The 18,914-nt window shown below is 36.1% G+C and overlaps 1 protein-coding gene across 6 annotated transcripts in view; it reads left to right on the top strand.

The window, feature by feature from the left end:
• Positions 1–18,914, top strand: part of NFIB (nuclear factor I B) — a 181,117-nt gene that overhangs the window by 134,805 nt on the left and 27,398 nt on the right. For all 6 annotated transcript variants that reach the window (XM_072404290.1, XM_072404289.1, XM_072404292.1 and 3 more), the window contains 2 exons: positions 3,795–3,926; positions 9,677–9,855. In XM_072404290.1, coding sequence (XP_072260391.1) covers positions 3,795–3,926; positions 9,677–9,855 — 311 coding nt within the window. The remainder of the gene's footprint in view (positions 1–3,794; positions 3,927–9,676; positions 9,856–18,914) is intronic.

Raw genomic sequence — 18,914 nt, 5'->3', positions numbered from 1 at the left:
AACTTTCACTGTTCACCCTAAAGGCTTTTTTTGTCAGCTTACTAGTGGCTAAAGGACACTTTTTCTTCACACTCTCCCAATACAAACAATGACACCTGTACTTTAACAGATGCAAGAGCTGATTTATGAAAACTGGAGAAATCTGTGCTAGTCCCACAACGTTTTTTCAGCTTGATAGAGGATGATTTCCTGAAGGAGTAGTGTGTTTATATTGAAATATTTTAGCCTATTCAAATAGTGTGAATCTGTGTTCGCTTCAGTCACACAATCATGTGCAAGCAAATAGTTTTTTTTTAATGTAATGTAATGTTTCTCTGGCAGATGATTGGGTATTGGTAAACATAGCCATACTTTATTTGGTAAGCTAAGTAAAGATTCACATTAAAAAAATCTTTTTGTTTAAAAAACTTTACATGGACGGTCCCTGGGCAGCCCCCAGGTGGCGATAAGGCTGCCAGCCGCCAAGTAGCCACCACCACTATGCTTATTTAACAATTATTAAGTGCCTGGGTGGTACTGATGTGGTTAGTGAGAAGTGGTCAACTGCTTCAATTCTTGCTCTGCTTGGGATCCAGACATTGCTTGAAACATCAGCCCAGTGGATGTGGTTGAAGTACATGCTTTGCTCCCAACAGCCGATGTAAACTAAGCCTAAATGACATCTCTAGTTTCTAGTTTTACTTGCATGTTAAATGCATTTCTTATGTCCGTGTCACTGTTTCCTGAAAGTTACTTTTGTGATTGTGTCACTCACATGCAAATATTTTGTCAAATAAGGATATATGCATATTGTTATATGGATATCCACCTTTGGTAAATTATACCACATATTCAGCTCAACTCCTCCAGAGAATTATCACATTGGCATTTGTACCCTACTGCAGAAAGACACCTACCACTTTAGCAACTGAACCCTGAAACCTGTCCCCCCAAAAAAAGAGGCAAAGTACTTGTCACCAGTATTAGTTTTGGTCTCAATTCAGCTCCACACATGCAAGTACAGAAGGAAATGAAAGGCTGCAAACAATGAATCCAGGTCAAGCTCAAAACTTTTTCGATCCCAGGTTAACAATAGTAATCACAGACCAAGCACACCCAGACATATTTAACCCTCAGAAGATCCTAACCATAGAATTATTAAAAGTGATTAGCACTGTAGTGATATCACCAAACAGCCGTATTAGAAACCATACTGCAGTAGGACATTTAGAAAAAAGGTAGATTTTACGGGGTACTGCTCAGATAGTTACCATTTGAAAAATTTTGTTTTAGTGTAGCAAATGTTCACTTTTTGAGTTCTGGTTGAGACTCTGTGCTTATTAACATTATTAACTAGCATTTCTCTAATATGAAGTCTTGTGTAACAACCCATGTAAGTGATTAAAAATAGTCAGAAAGCTGTGTATTAGTAGCAGTGTTGTCAGCTATATGTAAAGGCATGGACATGGACTCCATAAAAGTAGTACACTCTGTATGCTGTTGCAGCATCCTACCATTTAGGTAAGTTATACATTTCTCCCACTGCTCTCATCACTTTCTTTCTAGACTTCTCTAAAGCTTATGACTGTTTTATGTATGCATCAGTAATACTACTATCAGCCTGGCTGGGTTCTCTACTTTTTGTGGGTCTATGACATCCTGGTTGTCGAGGGGATCCACCTTCCTTGTTCAAGTATGAAAACAAGCATTTTCTTGCTGGTGGTGGGAGACTACAAGTTTAAGCATGGCTAGTGGTCCCTGGGTTCCCCTGTCTTTGGACTACCAGACCGCAGGTGGTAATAGGAATGATAACCTATAAAGCACATGTGAAAGTTCTATAGCCCCACCAACAATTCCCCCCACAGAGTATGCTAACATAATTGAAACAAATTAGGGGGGTTCCGATTTTTTTCACTAATTGTCCATAAAATTGACGTTGAATGACACAACAATTTAATTTGGGGAACCTATTGCTGCCTTTGAGTTGCTGGGTCTAATGCAGCTGTTATGAGGCGATCCTGCTCTCTTTCCTCTGCAAAAAAAGGAGGTTGCAACAGGAAATGCTGGGACACACAAACATGGACAAGAACACCCACAACTAGAAGGAACATAGTGAGATATTAAAGCAAAAAGATAGCTTTGTTGAAGTTTCCAGGAAATAAAAATCACTAGTCCATAGCTATAAGAAAAATATAAGTAAAATGTTTTATCAAAACTAAGCAATAAGAGACATTCAACACTGTTAAATGTTGTGTTACACTTTTTTGTTCATAAGGTAGGTACATGTAACCGAGTAATAAGATTTTAGACTGTCTAGTTTTTTGTCAGTTAGCCCATGTAACTGACATGAGTTACCCCTTATTATCAAAAATATGGCAGCTGTCAGTAAAATCTTGCCAAATACTTTATGTCCTAATGTTTGACATGTTACAGCTGTACCTCACTGTATGGTGGAAAGGAACTGTGTTACTGGAACGTTGTCTCAATTATCTCAAATAGTGCTCTACCGAGCACTATATTCTAAAAACATTCTATTTTACTGAAATGCTTCTTGTTAATAAAAAATACTTATTATGGTGTTCCAGTGCCTCTACTAGGAAATATAGGGATACGTATGGGCTTTGGTTTTGTATATGGCCAGTCTCCCTTTGTAGAATACCACATCACATATACTCAATTCCTACATCTCTTGATGCAATGTAAGCTTTCACTGTTTTGTAGCTATGCTATGCTGTCACTGAACATGATGTAGCCAAGGGTTTATTTGTATCCTCTTCTGTTTTCACTTTAGGTCATTGTAAACTTAACTACGACAGATTTTTTTTAAATAAAACGGGTATGGGTAAACCCTTCTGCCTGGTTTTAAATGCTATCTGTATCCCCACTGGAGAGATTGCTTTACTTAGACAGATGATAAGTGAAAGAAGCCCTATGGGCAGTCCCTACATAGTCTAAATACTGCAAGTGGTATGTCCAGTGTGAAAACTGGAGACACTCTGACCACATGGGGCTACATTAAATTGGTAATAAATGAGTACTTGCAAACGTGCTTCAAACTCTTTTTATTCTCATCCTGATACAAGGAGTTCTGAATGCATGGAATCTCATCAGCTTCACAACTTAAGAATATATATTTTATTACTTTACAGCAGTACATACTGTAGAGTCTCTGTCTCATTAAATACAATTTTTTTTCCAGGTATAGTTTGTCTTTTATCCTTGTCATAGGCTTTAATTCTGACTTAAGATAAACCTGTATCTTTTTCTGTTTAAGAACCCTGTCATTCTGTATACTATTTGATTGCATTTAGGATTAAAAGTCATACTGTTTTTTTATTATTATAGATGTTTTGAGTAATAGTCAAGGATTTGAATAAAAATTAGGTGAAGTTTAAGGTATAAAATTATCTGATTTAGTGCTGCCCCGAGTATAAGAGAAAAAATAAATAAATGAATTACTCCAAGATATGCCTGTCTGGTATGAAAGGAATGTGATTTTGGTTTAATAGGCTGAAGACAAGCAAACTATTATTGAAGTCTTCATATAGAGGCTGGTCATTTGTGCTTGTTCGTCTGCTTGTCACAATGAAGTCTAATAACTGAACTAAATGGGGCACGTAGCAATGACTAGCAGAATCTTTGCCTAGCAAGGTTTAGAATTGTGTTTTGGTAGTAACAATATTCTCTGCCTGTAGCAAGCTGTCATTGTACAACAAGCAATATTTTAGTAACATAAATAAACAAAAAGTAATTATGTTGAATACAATTCCCCTATGTTTTTACATCTTTACACCTTGTTGTATTACTTTAAACAGATATGTCCTCCCCAACTATGAAGAAGCCTGAAAAGCCATTGTTTAGCCCAACATCACCACAGGATTCTTCATCAAGACTGAGCACTTTTCCCCAGCATCATCATCCGGGTATTCCAGGAGTAGGACATAGTGGTAAGGGAAACATATGCTGTCATCTAGTCTAGTCTTCCCAAATTCAGCTGTATGGAAGCATATAGCACTTAAAGAATTGTTTTGAACTAGGAACTGTTAGTAGTAATCATATGAGCTGTTTGCTTTGTGCTCACATGTTGTAGTAAATAATGTTGCATTCATGATTAGTATGTGTACAAGCTAAATTTGTTTTAAAATAGGCAGCTTTTTTTCAATACTGTTGATATTTTAAATTAAAGTATATATAGATATGAGATGGCTTTATGCCAGTTTCATGGTTTTTGGTGTAATCACATATTCTGGAGATAAATTTGGCCCATCACTCATGAGAGGAATAAAAAGACAGATTGGAATCCCATTCTAATTATTGTTGTTCCCTTTGAAAAAGTTGTCTTTACCAACACTCTATTTCATTCCCTTTTCCATTCTCTATAAAAGAAGCTTCAAGCTCACTCCTCTTCCCTTCCACCTTTCCATTGGCTTAGGTGAATTTACAAGTTTATGGAGTTTAAAGAACTCTTTTTCTAAGGAAAGTTATAATATACCTGTATGTCTGGCTTCTCACTAATCTCCTTGCCAGCCATTAGGTAGCTATAAATCACAAAAGAACAAAGGAAATAACTAATATTTTCTTTTGTTTGAACACTAAGGCTAGGTTCACACATCAGAAAATTCTTATCTGATAATCGCCTCAGGGCTAGTATTGGACGAGAATCTGGCGTGTGTACAGCGCTCGTCCAACATCGTTCATGGATCTGTCCAGGCGGATCCATGAACAAGGAACGATCATAATACAAGTGAAGGGGAGAGATTGCAGCTCTGTCGTCCTCCCCCTGTTCTCTCTAAAGAACAGAACAACTCACTAACCCAGCGTAAAATAACATGTCATTTTGGAGGTGGTGAGGAAGGCTCCACTTTACCAGACCTGAGCATTTGTCTTAGTAATTAAATGTACAACTGTCAAACAATGCTTCATTCATATTGTATACTGATAGACCTGGTGCAATGAAATGGATAGTCATAAACTAGACACTGGAAATTCACTCCTTTGTGGGTGATTTAGCTAGAAACCTAATATTCTACTAATGTTTCTGTGATGTGGAAGGAAACCCACTCTACAGAATAGCCTACACATGTAAATCCTACAATTTCCACACATAAAATGAAACTCAGATCAATATGATGGTTGCAGAGATTGCATTGGTAATTGCAGCTCCCATTTTGATAGTACCTTGGTTCTGGTAGCCAGTATGCTCAGTAGTAAGCAGGCTACTGGAGTATAACACTCCAGTAGCTTCAGTTTGGCTTTTTTATTCTTCTGAGCAAATCTAACAACTACAGCATTGAGATAGCACAGAACTAGGGCAAGGCCCATCATTTTTTAGTATTTTCAACAGAATATCTAGTTTTTATTGGTTTGTATAATATCACATGGGTTCAACAATATGTGTTTTGTGGGTGTCCTCAATTGTGGATTAGCAGTTAAGTCACTCAGTGTTATTAAGAAAATTTGTGGCTGTATTTTTTTGATGTCAAGGCAGCTAATCTAGTTCAGGTACAGTGGGTCAAATTAATTTAAACACATGTTTCTATTTAATGAGTATGGGAATATCCATGCTCAGTTTGCTTCATTAAGTTAACTTCATTTTTCCCCCAGGGCACTAAGCCAGGACTGATTTTTGGCAAAGCCTCGAAAATCACCTTCTTGTGTAACTTCGGCTGTTCACCTATGTTCAGCAATTATCCTTAGACACTATGATTGGCATTGCTTAGTTATCACAAGCATGAGGGTAAATGAACAAGCACATTAGTTGCTGGTCACGCTATTTGTTATAAAAATAAGCTTACTCCATTTCACACAGAAATGTGCCATACTCGAACAAGAAACAGTCAACAGTAAATGTATCTTTAAATTTCCACAAAAAAATTACAAAATATATATAGGTTTGATACAGTGCAAATTTTATACACATACTCACTCAAAATGTCAATTAAAAAAAAAATAAAACCATATAATACAGCCATGCATTTATCATTTACAATACAGATAGTATAAATGCCTAAATTAGTATTTATTTTTGGGTACGCATATTTCTTTGTACAATCACCCTTATAATAGATTTATTAGCAGATTTGTATTTTGACCACCTTCCCAAGCTTTCTATTTCAGTTTTCCTTCAGGTTAGCTAGGCTACAATGTGACTGTTGAACAATCCATATCATTCCTATTGTATTGTGTGCAACCAGCCTTAATCTATAGCCTTACATGAAGCTTTTAGTTCCATCCCTGTACATTTACCTACAGAAGCAGTGCTTTTTATCTGCCTAGTCACAGGCTAAGGTAGTCAACTCTCTGAGAGGTTAGTACTCTTGCCATTGTTGAAAGGGTGCCATTGAGAGAAAGGGTATTAAACTGTGCAGTTCAAGTAAACTTGCATTCTCTTAAAAATGAACTAAGATCTTCAGATTGTGATATTTTCCATGGATTTTTTCTTAATTCAGCTTTAGCAAACATTTAATTACCACCTAAAAAATCCATTTAACTACAAAATTGTATTTAATAATTGTCCCTAACACTCCAAGGGGTCTCTTTATAAAGCAGTGAATCTGACATTCCCTGAAACATTTCCTGGAGAATCAGTTGCTTGCATTGAAACTCATAGACCTGGATTATTGTCCAGCAGAGAATATTTCAGTGAATGCCCAATTCGTAAGAGTGAGAAAGTAAACAACACTATCCACATTATCTACTGTGCAGTTTACTTATGAGGTCTAAATGCTGAATTTATCTTTGTTCTAGGCCAATACATCTGCATGTAGTTAAGCCAGTAGATAAATATGAAAGGCAGGTAACTAGAACTGTCATAAAGAGGTCAGAAAAATTAGCTATTATATTTCTTATGTTCGGTACAGCATGACTGGCTTGTGAATGGTAGTAACCTAGTCCAAGGAACGTTTTTTACTTGCCTAGAGATTTTTTAAAACTTTGCCATTTATAGATACAGTTTGCTATTTTGAAAATTTACAATTCATTAACAACCTGTAAAAATAACGTAAAAAGGGTGTAGGCATCCTATATAATGCCTTTCTTTTAGATCAGTAAAGAAATGTGTCCTTGTTGGTGATACTAACCATGTTTCAAAACTTTACATAAGACTACCTAAACATTTCTTCTTGTTGAGGGCAAAGATAAAGATGCACAGTTTATCTTTCTTAATTTTATTTTCAGCTGAGTATCACAGATGCTGTGCCTGCTGCTGACTGACAGGCTGACACAGCCATCAACCCTTTTAGATCAAGTCATTAACATAACACTATATCAAAGACTGTAACGAAGCTGAAATTATGGAAATTATCGTTACTAGGCAAATCAAATCAGCTTATATGCTTAAAAAAGGAGCAGGGCCAAATGTTTCATTTGGTTAGAATGTGATTTGTTTTATTTGCCTTATATTGATTCCCCTTTATCATAAAACACAATCTGGCAAAGAGTCCTGTTTTTGTCTTATAAATGTATTCTCCGACCAAATTAATTAAATAAATATTGATATAGCACAAACCCTTTGCCATCTCTGTACTATGAAAATAGACAGACTGTTTTTTTTCTCTTTGGTAATGTTCTGTCTGTTTATTTTTTCTCTTTAAGCAAAACTTGTGTTGTTCCGGTGCTAATTAAATACCTCTGGTGGCTATAAGGTGGATAGGTTAGTGAATCCACTAAAAGTTAGCTGTGTTTAAAAAGAAAGTGTTTGTGATTATGCATTTTGGGTTATTGGTGTAATATTTACCATTAATATTATTATTACACAGTATTTATATAGCGCCATCATATTACGCAGCGCTGTACAAAGTCCATAGTCATGTCACTAGCTGTCCATCAAAGGGGCTCACAATCTAATGTCCCTACTATAGTCATATGTCATTAACACAGGCTAAGGACAAATTTGGGGGAAGCCAATTACCTTAGCTGCATGTTTTTGGAATGTGGGAGTAAACCGGAGCAACCAAAGGAAATCCACGCAAACACGGGGAGAACCTGCAAAATCCATGCAGATAGTGTCTCTGGCCCAGTAGTGGACAGGCCAGACTGCTACCTCTGAGCCAACGTTCTGCCCATCTTTAGGCCTCTTTCATACCTGTGGTGGCAAACTATGCATTTGGTAATTCCTGCAGGTAAATGTATTTGTGAGAGCCTGAAAAATCAATCACTGACTTTGACCAACCCATTTACTTGGGTTGAGCGTGCAGTAGGACACTGCTATCAACTGCAGGACTGAAATGGCCCTTAAAGAGTATAAGAAGCCAGAACATTATTTGGGATAGAATAGAGAGGAATTATAACCCCTGCCAACTTTTTTTTGCAGTTTGTATGCCCATTAGGCATATTCCTCTCTATTTTCCTGGTAATCTTTGTTCCGGGTACAATTCAACACTGGTGTGTCTACAGAACACGAATTGAAGGGTAATTTCCTTAATAGAATACAGAAAGCCAAATAATATTGCCCAGTTTTCTAAATTAAAAATAATCTGACTTTGAATATACTTATTTTTTTTTTTTTGACTTTTACTGTCTTTTGGATTGAATTTCATCTGTATAATCTGTATATTTTATAAAAGTCAGGAAATGTAATTACCACACCTGCTTACTGCAATGCAGAGAATACTAGATACCTGGCTCTAATGGTACCTTTTTTCTCTTTTTTTCCCTTGACGCAGTCAAGCAACTAGTATAATTAGATGAAGCTATAGAAACACATTTTTATGAAGACAGGTGCACTTTAAACAAACCTCTTAAATAAACCTCTTAGCGTTTGTCCTTTTTAGTTGCTTTAGCTCTTAAATTATGCTTTAATTATTTCTTCCTTTGATCTTTATTTTCCCTTCTAAAAAGTTCTGAATCTTCATGCCTTATCAATATTGTCCATTCCCATTCTACTGCCTGGAACACAGGACTGCCTGATCTTGTGTGTATAAGTTATATCTAAGCCTTATTTGTTCTCTCTAAAAACACCTACTTGGCCTCGACCTCCCATTTCATCTTTTACAAACATATACTCTTTTGGTAAGCTTAGTCTAAAATGCCAGCTAGTGCTTAGAATGATACTGTACCTTTTTCAAAAAGATGTATTATTGACATATTTTTTCCAAACAAACATTTTTCTTTTTGATTGTTTTTTCTTTAATATATGCTTAATTTATTCATGTTTTAAAGCCAGGCCAGCATTTTATTTTATTACTTTAAACAAGTAGTTAGGATCCATTTTGCGAGTAGTCTCCTATAAGCCTTGCAGGTATGTGGTATCCCATTGCAGCCAAAACTCATTAGGAGTTGATGATGACTTATTTCCCAGTGTGATGCAAAGGATCACAAATATGTGGGTTTTATTATCTTTCAAGACTCTGGAGAAAATACTTAACCAGTGAAATATGTTTTCTTTCTGGGAATAATGCTTTTATTTCAAGCAGTGCTAAATCAGAAAATGGTGTAATTCCTGAAAGCTAAACAAGACTTTGAGCAGCCTGATATGGGAAAGTTGGACTGTTAGTTCTCAAGGGACGTCTGGTATTTAGGCTTCATCTAAGTTCCTAGTACAGCAGGGAAAGTAATCAAATAAATATTTTGGGACATATATTATAAATACAACATTTGTAGAAAGTGTTTTCTTGAATTCAGTTTTTTTTTATAATTCTTACAAACAAATATAAACTTTTTTATATAATATAAATGTTTTTTTCTTTTGTCTTGCCAGTTATCTCAACCAGGACTTCACCCTCCCCTCTGCAATTTGCAACGCAAGCTATACTTCCTCCAGCCCCAAGTTCTTACTTTTCTCATCCAACAATCCGATATCCACCACACCTGAATCCTCAGGATGCCCTGAAGAATTATGTTCCTTCTTATGACCCGTCCAGTCCACAAACAAGTCAGGTAATGAAAATGTCATAGATATCTTTTTGTGGCTGATTATTTCAAATTGACTTTACAAGTTTGTGTTATGAACGAAGGTGTGGACCCACTGTGCCGCTGGCCAGGTAAACTCTAGAGGGGCGTAACTAAGCAGCCACCCGGTCTTCACTAGAGCCTCTGATGGTGAGGATAGGCTTGGGCTGCGGGGTAGCTACCAGGTGCCACTCCAGAACAATCCCCAGGCCAGTGGCAGCTGACCACAGGAGTCAAGACCAGGGTGCAGACAAGCAGAGTCCAAAAACGTAGTCCGAGATCAGGGTCAGGCAGCAAACAAGCAAGGTCCAAAAGCGTAGTCCGAGGTCAGGGTCAGGCAGCAAACAAGCAAGGTCCAAAAACGTAGCAAGGTCCGGTACACAGGAAAGCAGTCAGATAAATCACTAAACACAGGGTAATGCTGGTAAGCCAGAAATTGCTCAGGCAACTTCCTGTAATAGGAGGTGCCTTTAAATCCCTGCAGGACATCAGCCATAGGCTGTGGAAAACAGAGGGCGTGTGTGTGTTACCTCAGAGACACACCCACGCCAGCTCACAAACAGAGCAAGTCTCAGCATGGAGGAAACACTGATATGGAACATAGGTAGTGTTACCTGAGAGATAGAACCCGGCGCCCATGCCTGCGATTAGGAGCAGCGGCGCCGGCACGACCTGCAGTGCTAACAGTTTGTATGATTACAGATATTACCTTGTCTTCTACAAACATATATTTCATTTCAAAGTGTGTCCTTTTGGGGTTATTTCCTATCTTTGGTTTGTATTGCTGTCTGTGACCCTGGCTGTAACCCAGAAGTAGGGTGCAAAAATGCTGACAGCTGTATAAGAGGGGTTTACCCCTAACTTCTGTTGTGTTTCTAACATAGGTTGGAAATTAAAGGAAAATCCCCTTAATGGCACACAGCCACAAAGAAAACCTATGAAATAGACAATTAATGACATCTCTATCTATCCAAATAAAATAATTTGCTTTGAAAAACAGCACAGATAAAACATGGGGAAACAATAGTTCACACTTAAGTATCAGATGGAATGTAATTTAGGGTCATTCAGAAAGTCACAGGGCATGTTGGTTTCACAGACAAACATTTCTAGGTTAAATGGCCCTTAATTTATTAGGCAAAGTGATGTCAGTCATAAATTCCATCGCCAACTGTGGGAAATAGTGTGCAGAGTATAAGGCTTTCAGTCTTTATCAACGCCCCTAAGGGCTGTACATAGTGGAATTATCCATAGTCTTTCTTTTATAGAAAAGATTTTGTACAGCTGGTAAAGCAATAGCAATAGGCAGAGATCAGATAAACAGTCCTGCACTTCTCATACACCACAGGGATGAAGGTTTAAATTTATATCCTTTAGTTTCACTGATTGCCTAAACAAAATATTGTTATTAGGGACACACATTGAACGTACAAAGTAAGTATCCCTGTTACAAAAAATATGTCTTTGTGTGGAATTGTCGGCAGCTGGGAGCCCTCAAACAGTCTCTGTAGATTGGAGAGCTGACTTTTGTTGCATAACACAAGAGCTCGTGTAGCAGTTTGTCTGTATTGTTCAAGCCATTGTTTTTGTTCCACTCAGTGCCGACAACTGCCTAAACGACAGAGTCTGCACACTAATGAACCTTGCCACTTCACACAGCCAGTTGAATTGAGGTATAGGGCCTGATTTATTAAAGCTCTCCGAGGCTGAAGAATATACACATGCTGCAAACCTGGAATGAATTACTATTTGATAGCAAATGTTTTCAACTCTGCACCAGATAGATTCCAGATTTGCAGGATCGCCTAGGTTCACTGATGAAAGTGTATGTTCTCCATTCTTTGATAGCTTTAATAATAGTGTCTGTATTTTGCATAATGTCCTAACTGGTTGATTGAAGACCACAGATTTTTCAGAAACCTTTACTCAAATCATAAGGTATCCAGGAAGTCTTGTTTACTTGTAACTTATATACAGTAAGAAATAGTGTGCTAAAATATTCTTCCTACTTCAATGGAGGAAGATTTAATAGAATATTAGTTAATTTAGGTTAGGTAGTTACTTTTTTTACTGTTAATAATACCATGGAAGCTGCCATTACAGTTTTGCCACAATAAAGTTGTTTTGAATACATTTCAAGAGGCAAAGGTTTTGGGAAGACAGGACTATAACATGCCTCATAAAATTATAAATTTACATTATTTTATTTGCAATTAATTAACATTTCAATGTAGCTGTATATGTAAAGATTAAAACATTAGAATATATGGTGAATAGCAACCATTCAAACATCTCTAAATGGAAAGTATATATTGCTCACAGCAGCATCAGAATCCTGTCTTTTGACATGTCATTGTCTAACATTTCTAAAGCCATCAGTGACTCATTAACCCTAATGCTATTATGCCTGTATTGAGCTGAAATGGTTACTGCCTAAAGAAAAAGTTTGTCAACAACATAACAATGGCATACAAAAGTTTGAATTATATTTAAATATAGTATAAAAAGCAATGGAATACATGGCATGCCCGTAATTCCCTTTTCATACAAACAGTGAAACACATTCTAACATTGGCTTGCCTTTGCCACAGTGACCTCTGTCTGAAAATGTGTTATGATAGATGTTCCCAGTGTCTTTAACATTTATTGCAAAATATGACTTGGCATCAATACGGCACATTTTTATTTGAGCATAGCTTGCTCCAGACATTTTTATTGATCCAGTATAAAATTATATTGCTACTGTATAGTCTTCTGGACAGTTGCATGTAAAGGTTCGGTAATATAAGAATGATATTAGGCATATATAATTTTTGTATGTGCTCACAGTCAGCTAACATTTACATGTTTTCAAAGGAGATACATTTTTATCAGTTTTTACATAATAAGCTTGTAAACGGAAAACTCAACTAGTAAAATAATGCAGTCTAAGTATTAATTACTTTACATGTAAAGGTTTCATTTGAAATTTTAGAAATAGTTCTTTTCAATATATGTTTATTTTAATTTTAATAACGATATTATTAAAGTACAGTAGAATAAAATGACTTTGATGAGTATCATCTCTTTATTAATAAACAGAAAATGTAATATTTTTTTAATTCAGTGGCCACATTAGGATAAAAAACAAAACAACAAAAATCAGATTAACAGTATAAAAACTGGCACTTACAACTCCATGGTTCCATTGGCAACTGCTAGGTGCCCCAGACCATTAATAGGCACTAGACTTTTCCAGGAGTTTGCAAATGCTTATTCAAATAGTTGCAAGTGGCTGCGCATTTTTTAATTAAAACCGTTCTAATCATGCTTGCAAAAGCGATGACAAGTGGTGTCATTCATGTCTGTGGAGGTGACTGAGATGGCAAACTGTGTTCAAGACGCTGCATGTAGCAAGATCTGGTCATACGTAATATGTCATATTTATCATAGGCCATTCTCTAATTTTTAGACTAGACAGAATTGGCCTGTCTATAATCAGCTCAAGTAAGGGTGCAATCAACTTGTATTCTTTGACCTGTTATGAATAGAAGTTTGTATTTATTGCCTATTTTTTAATAGGTGTTTATACATATACAGATGTAGAGTATTCATATAGAATAAATCTTTAGCCCCTTTATTGTGGAATATAATTACCAGACAATATTTGGGAACAGTTCAATTATTATAAAGATTGGGGCATCTGGGAATGCAAGGTACAGCAGCAGGGTTGCAAGATGTGCTGACAGCATGGCTAGCCTGGCATGGTTCTCAGTGTGATACAAAGGACAGTGCTGCAAAAAGGTCAGAAAGCAAAGCATCTGCTGTTAAGTGAGGCAACAGCTGTAAAATGTCTCTTAGGGCCCAATGAAACATACTGTGCTCTGTGGTTTGTTTGGCTTCAATACATGCAATATTATGTGAAATACTTGTGTCTGCAGAAGACATTGCACTATGTGTAGCCTGTAATAGACTAAATTAGCCTGTGAATTTGCAACTCAAGTCTTTTATAAGCAATGCTGATGTAATGTTACCATGCAAAATAATTATTTTTCATGGTTTTACTTTTTTTCTCTTCCTAGTATCATTTGAATATATAAGGTGAACCTATTGATGTTTTAATGTTTTTACTGGTTTATTATTTTTACAGTAAAGTGTTGTTTTATTGGTCATTGGTCATCCTCACTTATTTGAAATGCAGCTTTCCTGCAGATTGACTACATATAAACTACATCTAAATTTACTGACTGAAAATCAGTCAATGGTGCAATAGTGTGCAAGAAAATAAGGTATGCAGAAACATGCTCAGTATGAACAATCCTTTAGGTTGTACATTAATACATAATAAATATAGAAAAGGTAATACTCTTTATTACTAAAGCCCATCTAAGACTTTTGTGGTCCATTGCTGCCCGTTACTGTACGCATGTTAATGTATTTTGCAAATTCCTGCATGTTGCTTTTAGGCAGCCCATTCATTTAGAATGGTTTGTCAACATGTGGGAACAGACAAAAAAAGTTACCTCAATGCCACTTTTCAACAGGTTGATGGAGATTTCTTGTGAATACAATTTTAATGGTATTGTCTATTGTGGTTGACTATGCCCTATTCACTGTTCTGTGATCATCCAATTCTTTTGATATACCATTGAGCAAGTATCTTTTGTGTATGGGTAAAGTTAACTGTCAACTATGGCATTCTGTGCATTCTGTATGTTTTCTAACTGTCCTATAGCATAAAGCAACCAAAACTGATAACTCAATTATGAATGAACACTAGTAGTTTACATCCATTAAAATTCTTCTACATGAACCTTGCCTTACTCAAACTATATATATATACAAAGCAAGGTATTCTTGCAGCACATGTTTAATATATTCCTAACATCTAGATGAGAAAATGGGACGGTGTGAGATCATCAGTCTCTTCACAGTTTTCTTTTATTCTCCTGTTTAGTTAGATCTTTAGCTTTGTAATCAGCAGGGAGCATGAGCTTTGTTGATTGTATAACTCCCGTGGGGACAAAAGAAAGGATGTGCCCGATAGCTGCAGAGAGACCGCTCCTCAAACATAGAGTAGCAGTTTTCTTCTACCACTGGAGCTGCTAAAAGTGCTTAACCTAACTGTATTTTAAAATGTATATTTAATTTGTTTTAATACTTGATTAATGATTTCAAGAAACTATAAGTGTAGTTACCAGGTGTGCATGTTAAAATGCCCAACATTTGTCCATATTTTTGTGAAAAGTGTCTTCCAAGAAAAGACAAACGCTTAAGAATGAAAACCTATGTCACCTGATATAGGGAAGCAAAAAGCGCCCTTTTTACTGCAATTTTTTTTGTACAGCATCTTATTGTGAACAGGCTCCTGCTTACAGGACTGCAGATGGAAATAACAGATACCATGCCAGCTTTTACCTAGAATGAACTGTTCCTCTCCAGCCACGTTCAGTAATGCTTTCATTTAGATTGTTAGGACAAGCAACTGAGCTGTCTTGTAGTCCCCACAGCAATTTTGTGGTGTAATTACATTACCACTGCACTGATTATAGTGAAACAGCTATGTCATTCAATTGAATATGTAGGGGAAAATTAGGTTTAGTGCAACACAGCTCATGTTGATTTCAATGAAAAACACAAAGAGGGAATTTTCTTTTTATGCTTTTAACTACAACAAATTTTAACAATCAAAAAAACATGCATTGAGCAAGCTGTGCATTCCATGGCCCATTTACATGATTGGTGGTTGGATATTGTGGTAAAGTGATAGTTTTTCCTCTAACAGTGATCTCAGAATAATGTATATGCAAATACCCAGTCATAAAACATATGGCTAGCAATTTACCAAACATGGTAAAGGCTGGCCACGCACTTCCCACATTCACCATTTCTAAACATGGATTCATTTTACTGTTTGTATACTATAGCTTTTTGATAGACAAATAGAAAACTAAGATTTGCAGTTATGCAGAATTATAATTACATAACTAAAAAAAATAATTCATGAAAATGTGATGTTTATCTGTAAACTGGCATCTTTAAAAAGACTAATTATGAATGGGCAAATATTATACTGACACACCAGTTTCATTACAGCCCAAAGGGATCTTCACTATCTTTTGGTATAATGTGTTCCTTATTCTTTAAAGTAAAGGGTCTGGTAAGATAAAAAGATTTTACAGTTTGTTTAGACAGGGAATCCATGGAACCAAAATGGCAGATTGGATCACTTATTCATTCATTTTTGCTCCTTTTTGAGTGTGTGTGTGCAATACTTTTTCTTGAATGGCTTTTTTTTTTTTTTGTCTTTGCTGCTTGTTCTGTGTTATGGGATAGGCACTGGGCAGATCAATTGATTGTTGTCCAATATGTTGGAATATATACTGAAAAGCAGTTTTTCTTCCTACAGATAGTATATTAGTTAAATAAAATGAACTTGTTCTGTGCAGATTCAGTAAATCACCACCATGGTGAAAATGATCCCTTTGCCTTAATAAGCATGTAATATTGTGGTAACTTTAATGTTGGTGATTCGATTTTGCATTATTTTGACAGAATATTAGTAAAGGAGAAACTTGGAACCACCAGGCTGCATGAAATAAATCCATAAGATTTCTCAGTGTTGTAGATTCTGCAGGATTAAGTCGGTGTCTAGTAAACAGACCTATAGTGAATTAAACATGCTAAGGAAAGGATAGCAAAGTCAAGTAAAAAAAAGCATGCCATAATGCTGTACCAAATTGCCATCTATAATATGATTCAATATTTGGGTGAAAGGTGACCAGTAGTGGATACTCATAATAGCTCATATTATAACATTCATAATATCTCAGAATAGCTAACAGCAATGGCAAAAGCTTGTTTGACTTCACTGTTGGGTTCTCTGCATATTATAGCTTCTTTTCTGGGGTCCTATAGAACAGGAAAGACCTGAGGGAAAAACAATCCCTCCCTCCAATTCACCTAAAAGAAGAAATATGTTCTGGGTAAAGTTTCTTTTTAAATTCATCACAGCTGTAAAAATGTGTTTGCAAGCCATGTAAAATACATTTCCCCCAAAAGGTAATACATAGTAGGAAAAGTATAAATCAATTTTAAAAATCATTGTTATTTTTATGTTGTATTCAATGCAGATAAAAGTGCCCAAACTTTTAGCCGACAGAGATCAGCACAGACTAAGTGACAACAGTGGCAGTGAGCAGTTTACTGCATTGTGTATCGTTTCTTATTAGTTTATTGTGAAGATGTCCATTTTATTTAATGTTTCCTGTTAAGTACAGTGATATAATCTGTATAATATAAACACTTGGAGGTATTCCAGGTCCAAGAAAGTGTCTAACGGAAATGTTGAGATTCTGTGTATGGATTTTGTGGGCTTATCTTAGTCACTGAATGTTCAGCTAATTTTTTAAAACTACAAGATGGCTTTTTTCCAGCAAATATTTTCCTTTGGGTTAGGTCTTATCATTGTAACATAATAATTTAAATAGTCCTGTGCTTGCTTTTTGAGCAGAAAAAAACATTAATTTACCTTATTTCCACATGAGCCCTGCACTTTCATTTCCAGGCTTTCAGAGATGGATATAGCTTGAGTATTTATAATGTAAAATAGCAAGAGGTCGTCATGGCCAAAACAATGATTACAAACTTGATTAGCATCCAAGACAAATGGTGTACCCCAAGGCAGCCCCAAAGCTGTGATCACAACTGGCTCCAGTGCTTGCCAAGCGGCCAGATGCCTTTATTGGAAAGCTCTTTGCTGCAGTTTAGCACCTGAGTCCTAAGCAATAGAAAAAGTCTGACCCTGCACTCCCCACGTGATGGCAGACCATTGCTGTACAATGCTGCGTCAATATATGATAAAGAATCTGTTCATGTTATTATTATCTTCTCCAACTTGCACACCACACTTGTAAAAATATATCCCGGGCCTTCCAAATTTCCTCTAACATGGCACAAAGCAAAACACACAAACATCTTTTTGTTTGAAATAAAATGTTGCCTGATCCAAATGAAAATGTGTTTGTTTTCATTTTGACTCATGTTTTATTGAAAAATTCCAGTCCAAATAATAAGGGAATAGTAGTAATAATATTTATCATCACATTATATATTTACACAGGGTGAAGTTAAACAAAAAAGCAGCCTTTCCATCTGTACTGACCTTTTTCCTGACCAAGTATTTTCTGTTAGCACTTCAGTGGCAACTGAATCAGAATGTATTTTAAGATCCTTTCCATAAAGGCACCATTACATTAAAGGCTATATTTATTAAAAGTGTGTGAGTTTAGCGGTTAGTAAGTATTTTGTAGCTCTATATTATCATAAAGGAATGAATATTGTATGTAATTGTGTAGGAACTCTATTAAAAATGCTGTACCTTGGTGTAAGATTCAGCACATGAACAATGTATGTTAAATCAGTCCTTAATTACAAGTTAATGTTTCATCTGGCAACAGCAGTTTTTAAATGTCCTCATCAGCTTTGCTATTGTCCAGATTCTATTGTCGAGTACAACACTGGCTTAAAATTAGAAGTTGTTATGTCTCTGCAAAATTAAACGAGTGTAGCAGTGTAGGAAGATTTATAAAGCTTATTGTTTGATTCAGTTTTATGAAGTTCATTTCACTACATTTCAAAATTAGTCTTCAGAATGCATTAGAGGTGGGGGAATCCTAAATATTTCAAGCACCTGTTTCTTTTTAAAGCTTCATTGGTGTTGAAAATGTACTTCCAGGTAGGGTAATGCTTAGAGAAAGGAATCACTTCTGTAGTTGAAATATATGGAAACATTTTAAATCTTTTCCATGAATGCTCAGTGGGTTAGCCCCCATTTCTCCAGCCCCACACGTTCACCAATTTTTCCCTATGATTTTCTAAACACTAAATATTCTGCAAAGGCAATCTTCATGCTGCTGGGGAAACCAGTTTAAAAAGTAAATGTGTCACCAATTGCAATTGTTTCCTATTCAAGTAGGCTATAATTGTCAGCACTGTGGGATGATCCAGGCATCTGAGGGTAACACCTCAGACCTTGATAGTTACTATTGCATGTTTCAGCATATAAA

This window comes from Pyxicephalus adspersus, chromosome 3 (assembly GCF_032062135.1).
Source record: "Pyxicephalus adspersus chromosome 3, UCB_Pads_2.0, whole genome shotgun sequence".
Classification (NCBI taxonomy): Eukaryota; Metazoa; Chordata; class Amphibia; order Anura; family Pyxicephalidae; genus Pyxicephalus; species Pyxicephalus adspersus.
Note: the sequence above shows the minus strand (reverse complement) of the source record. Positions and strands in the feature narration are given on the sequence as shown.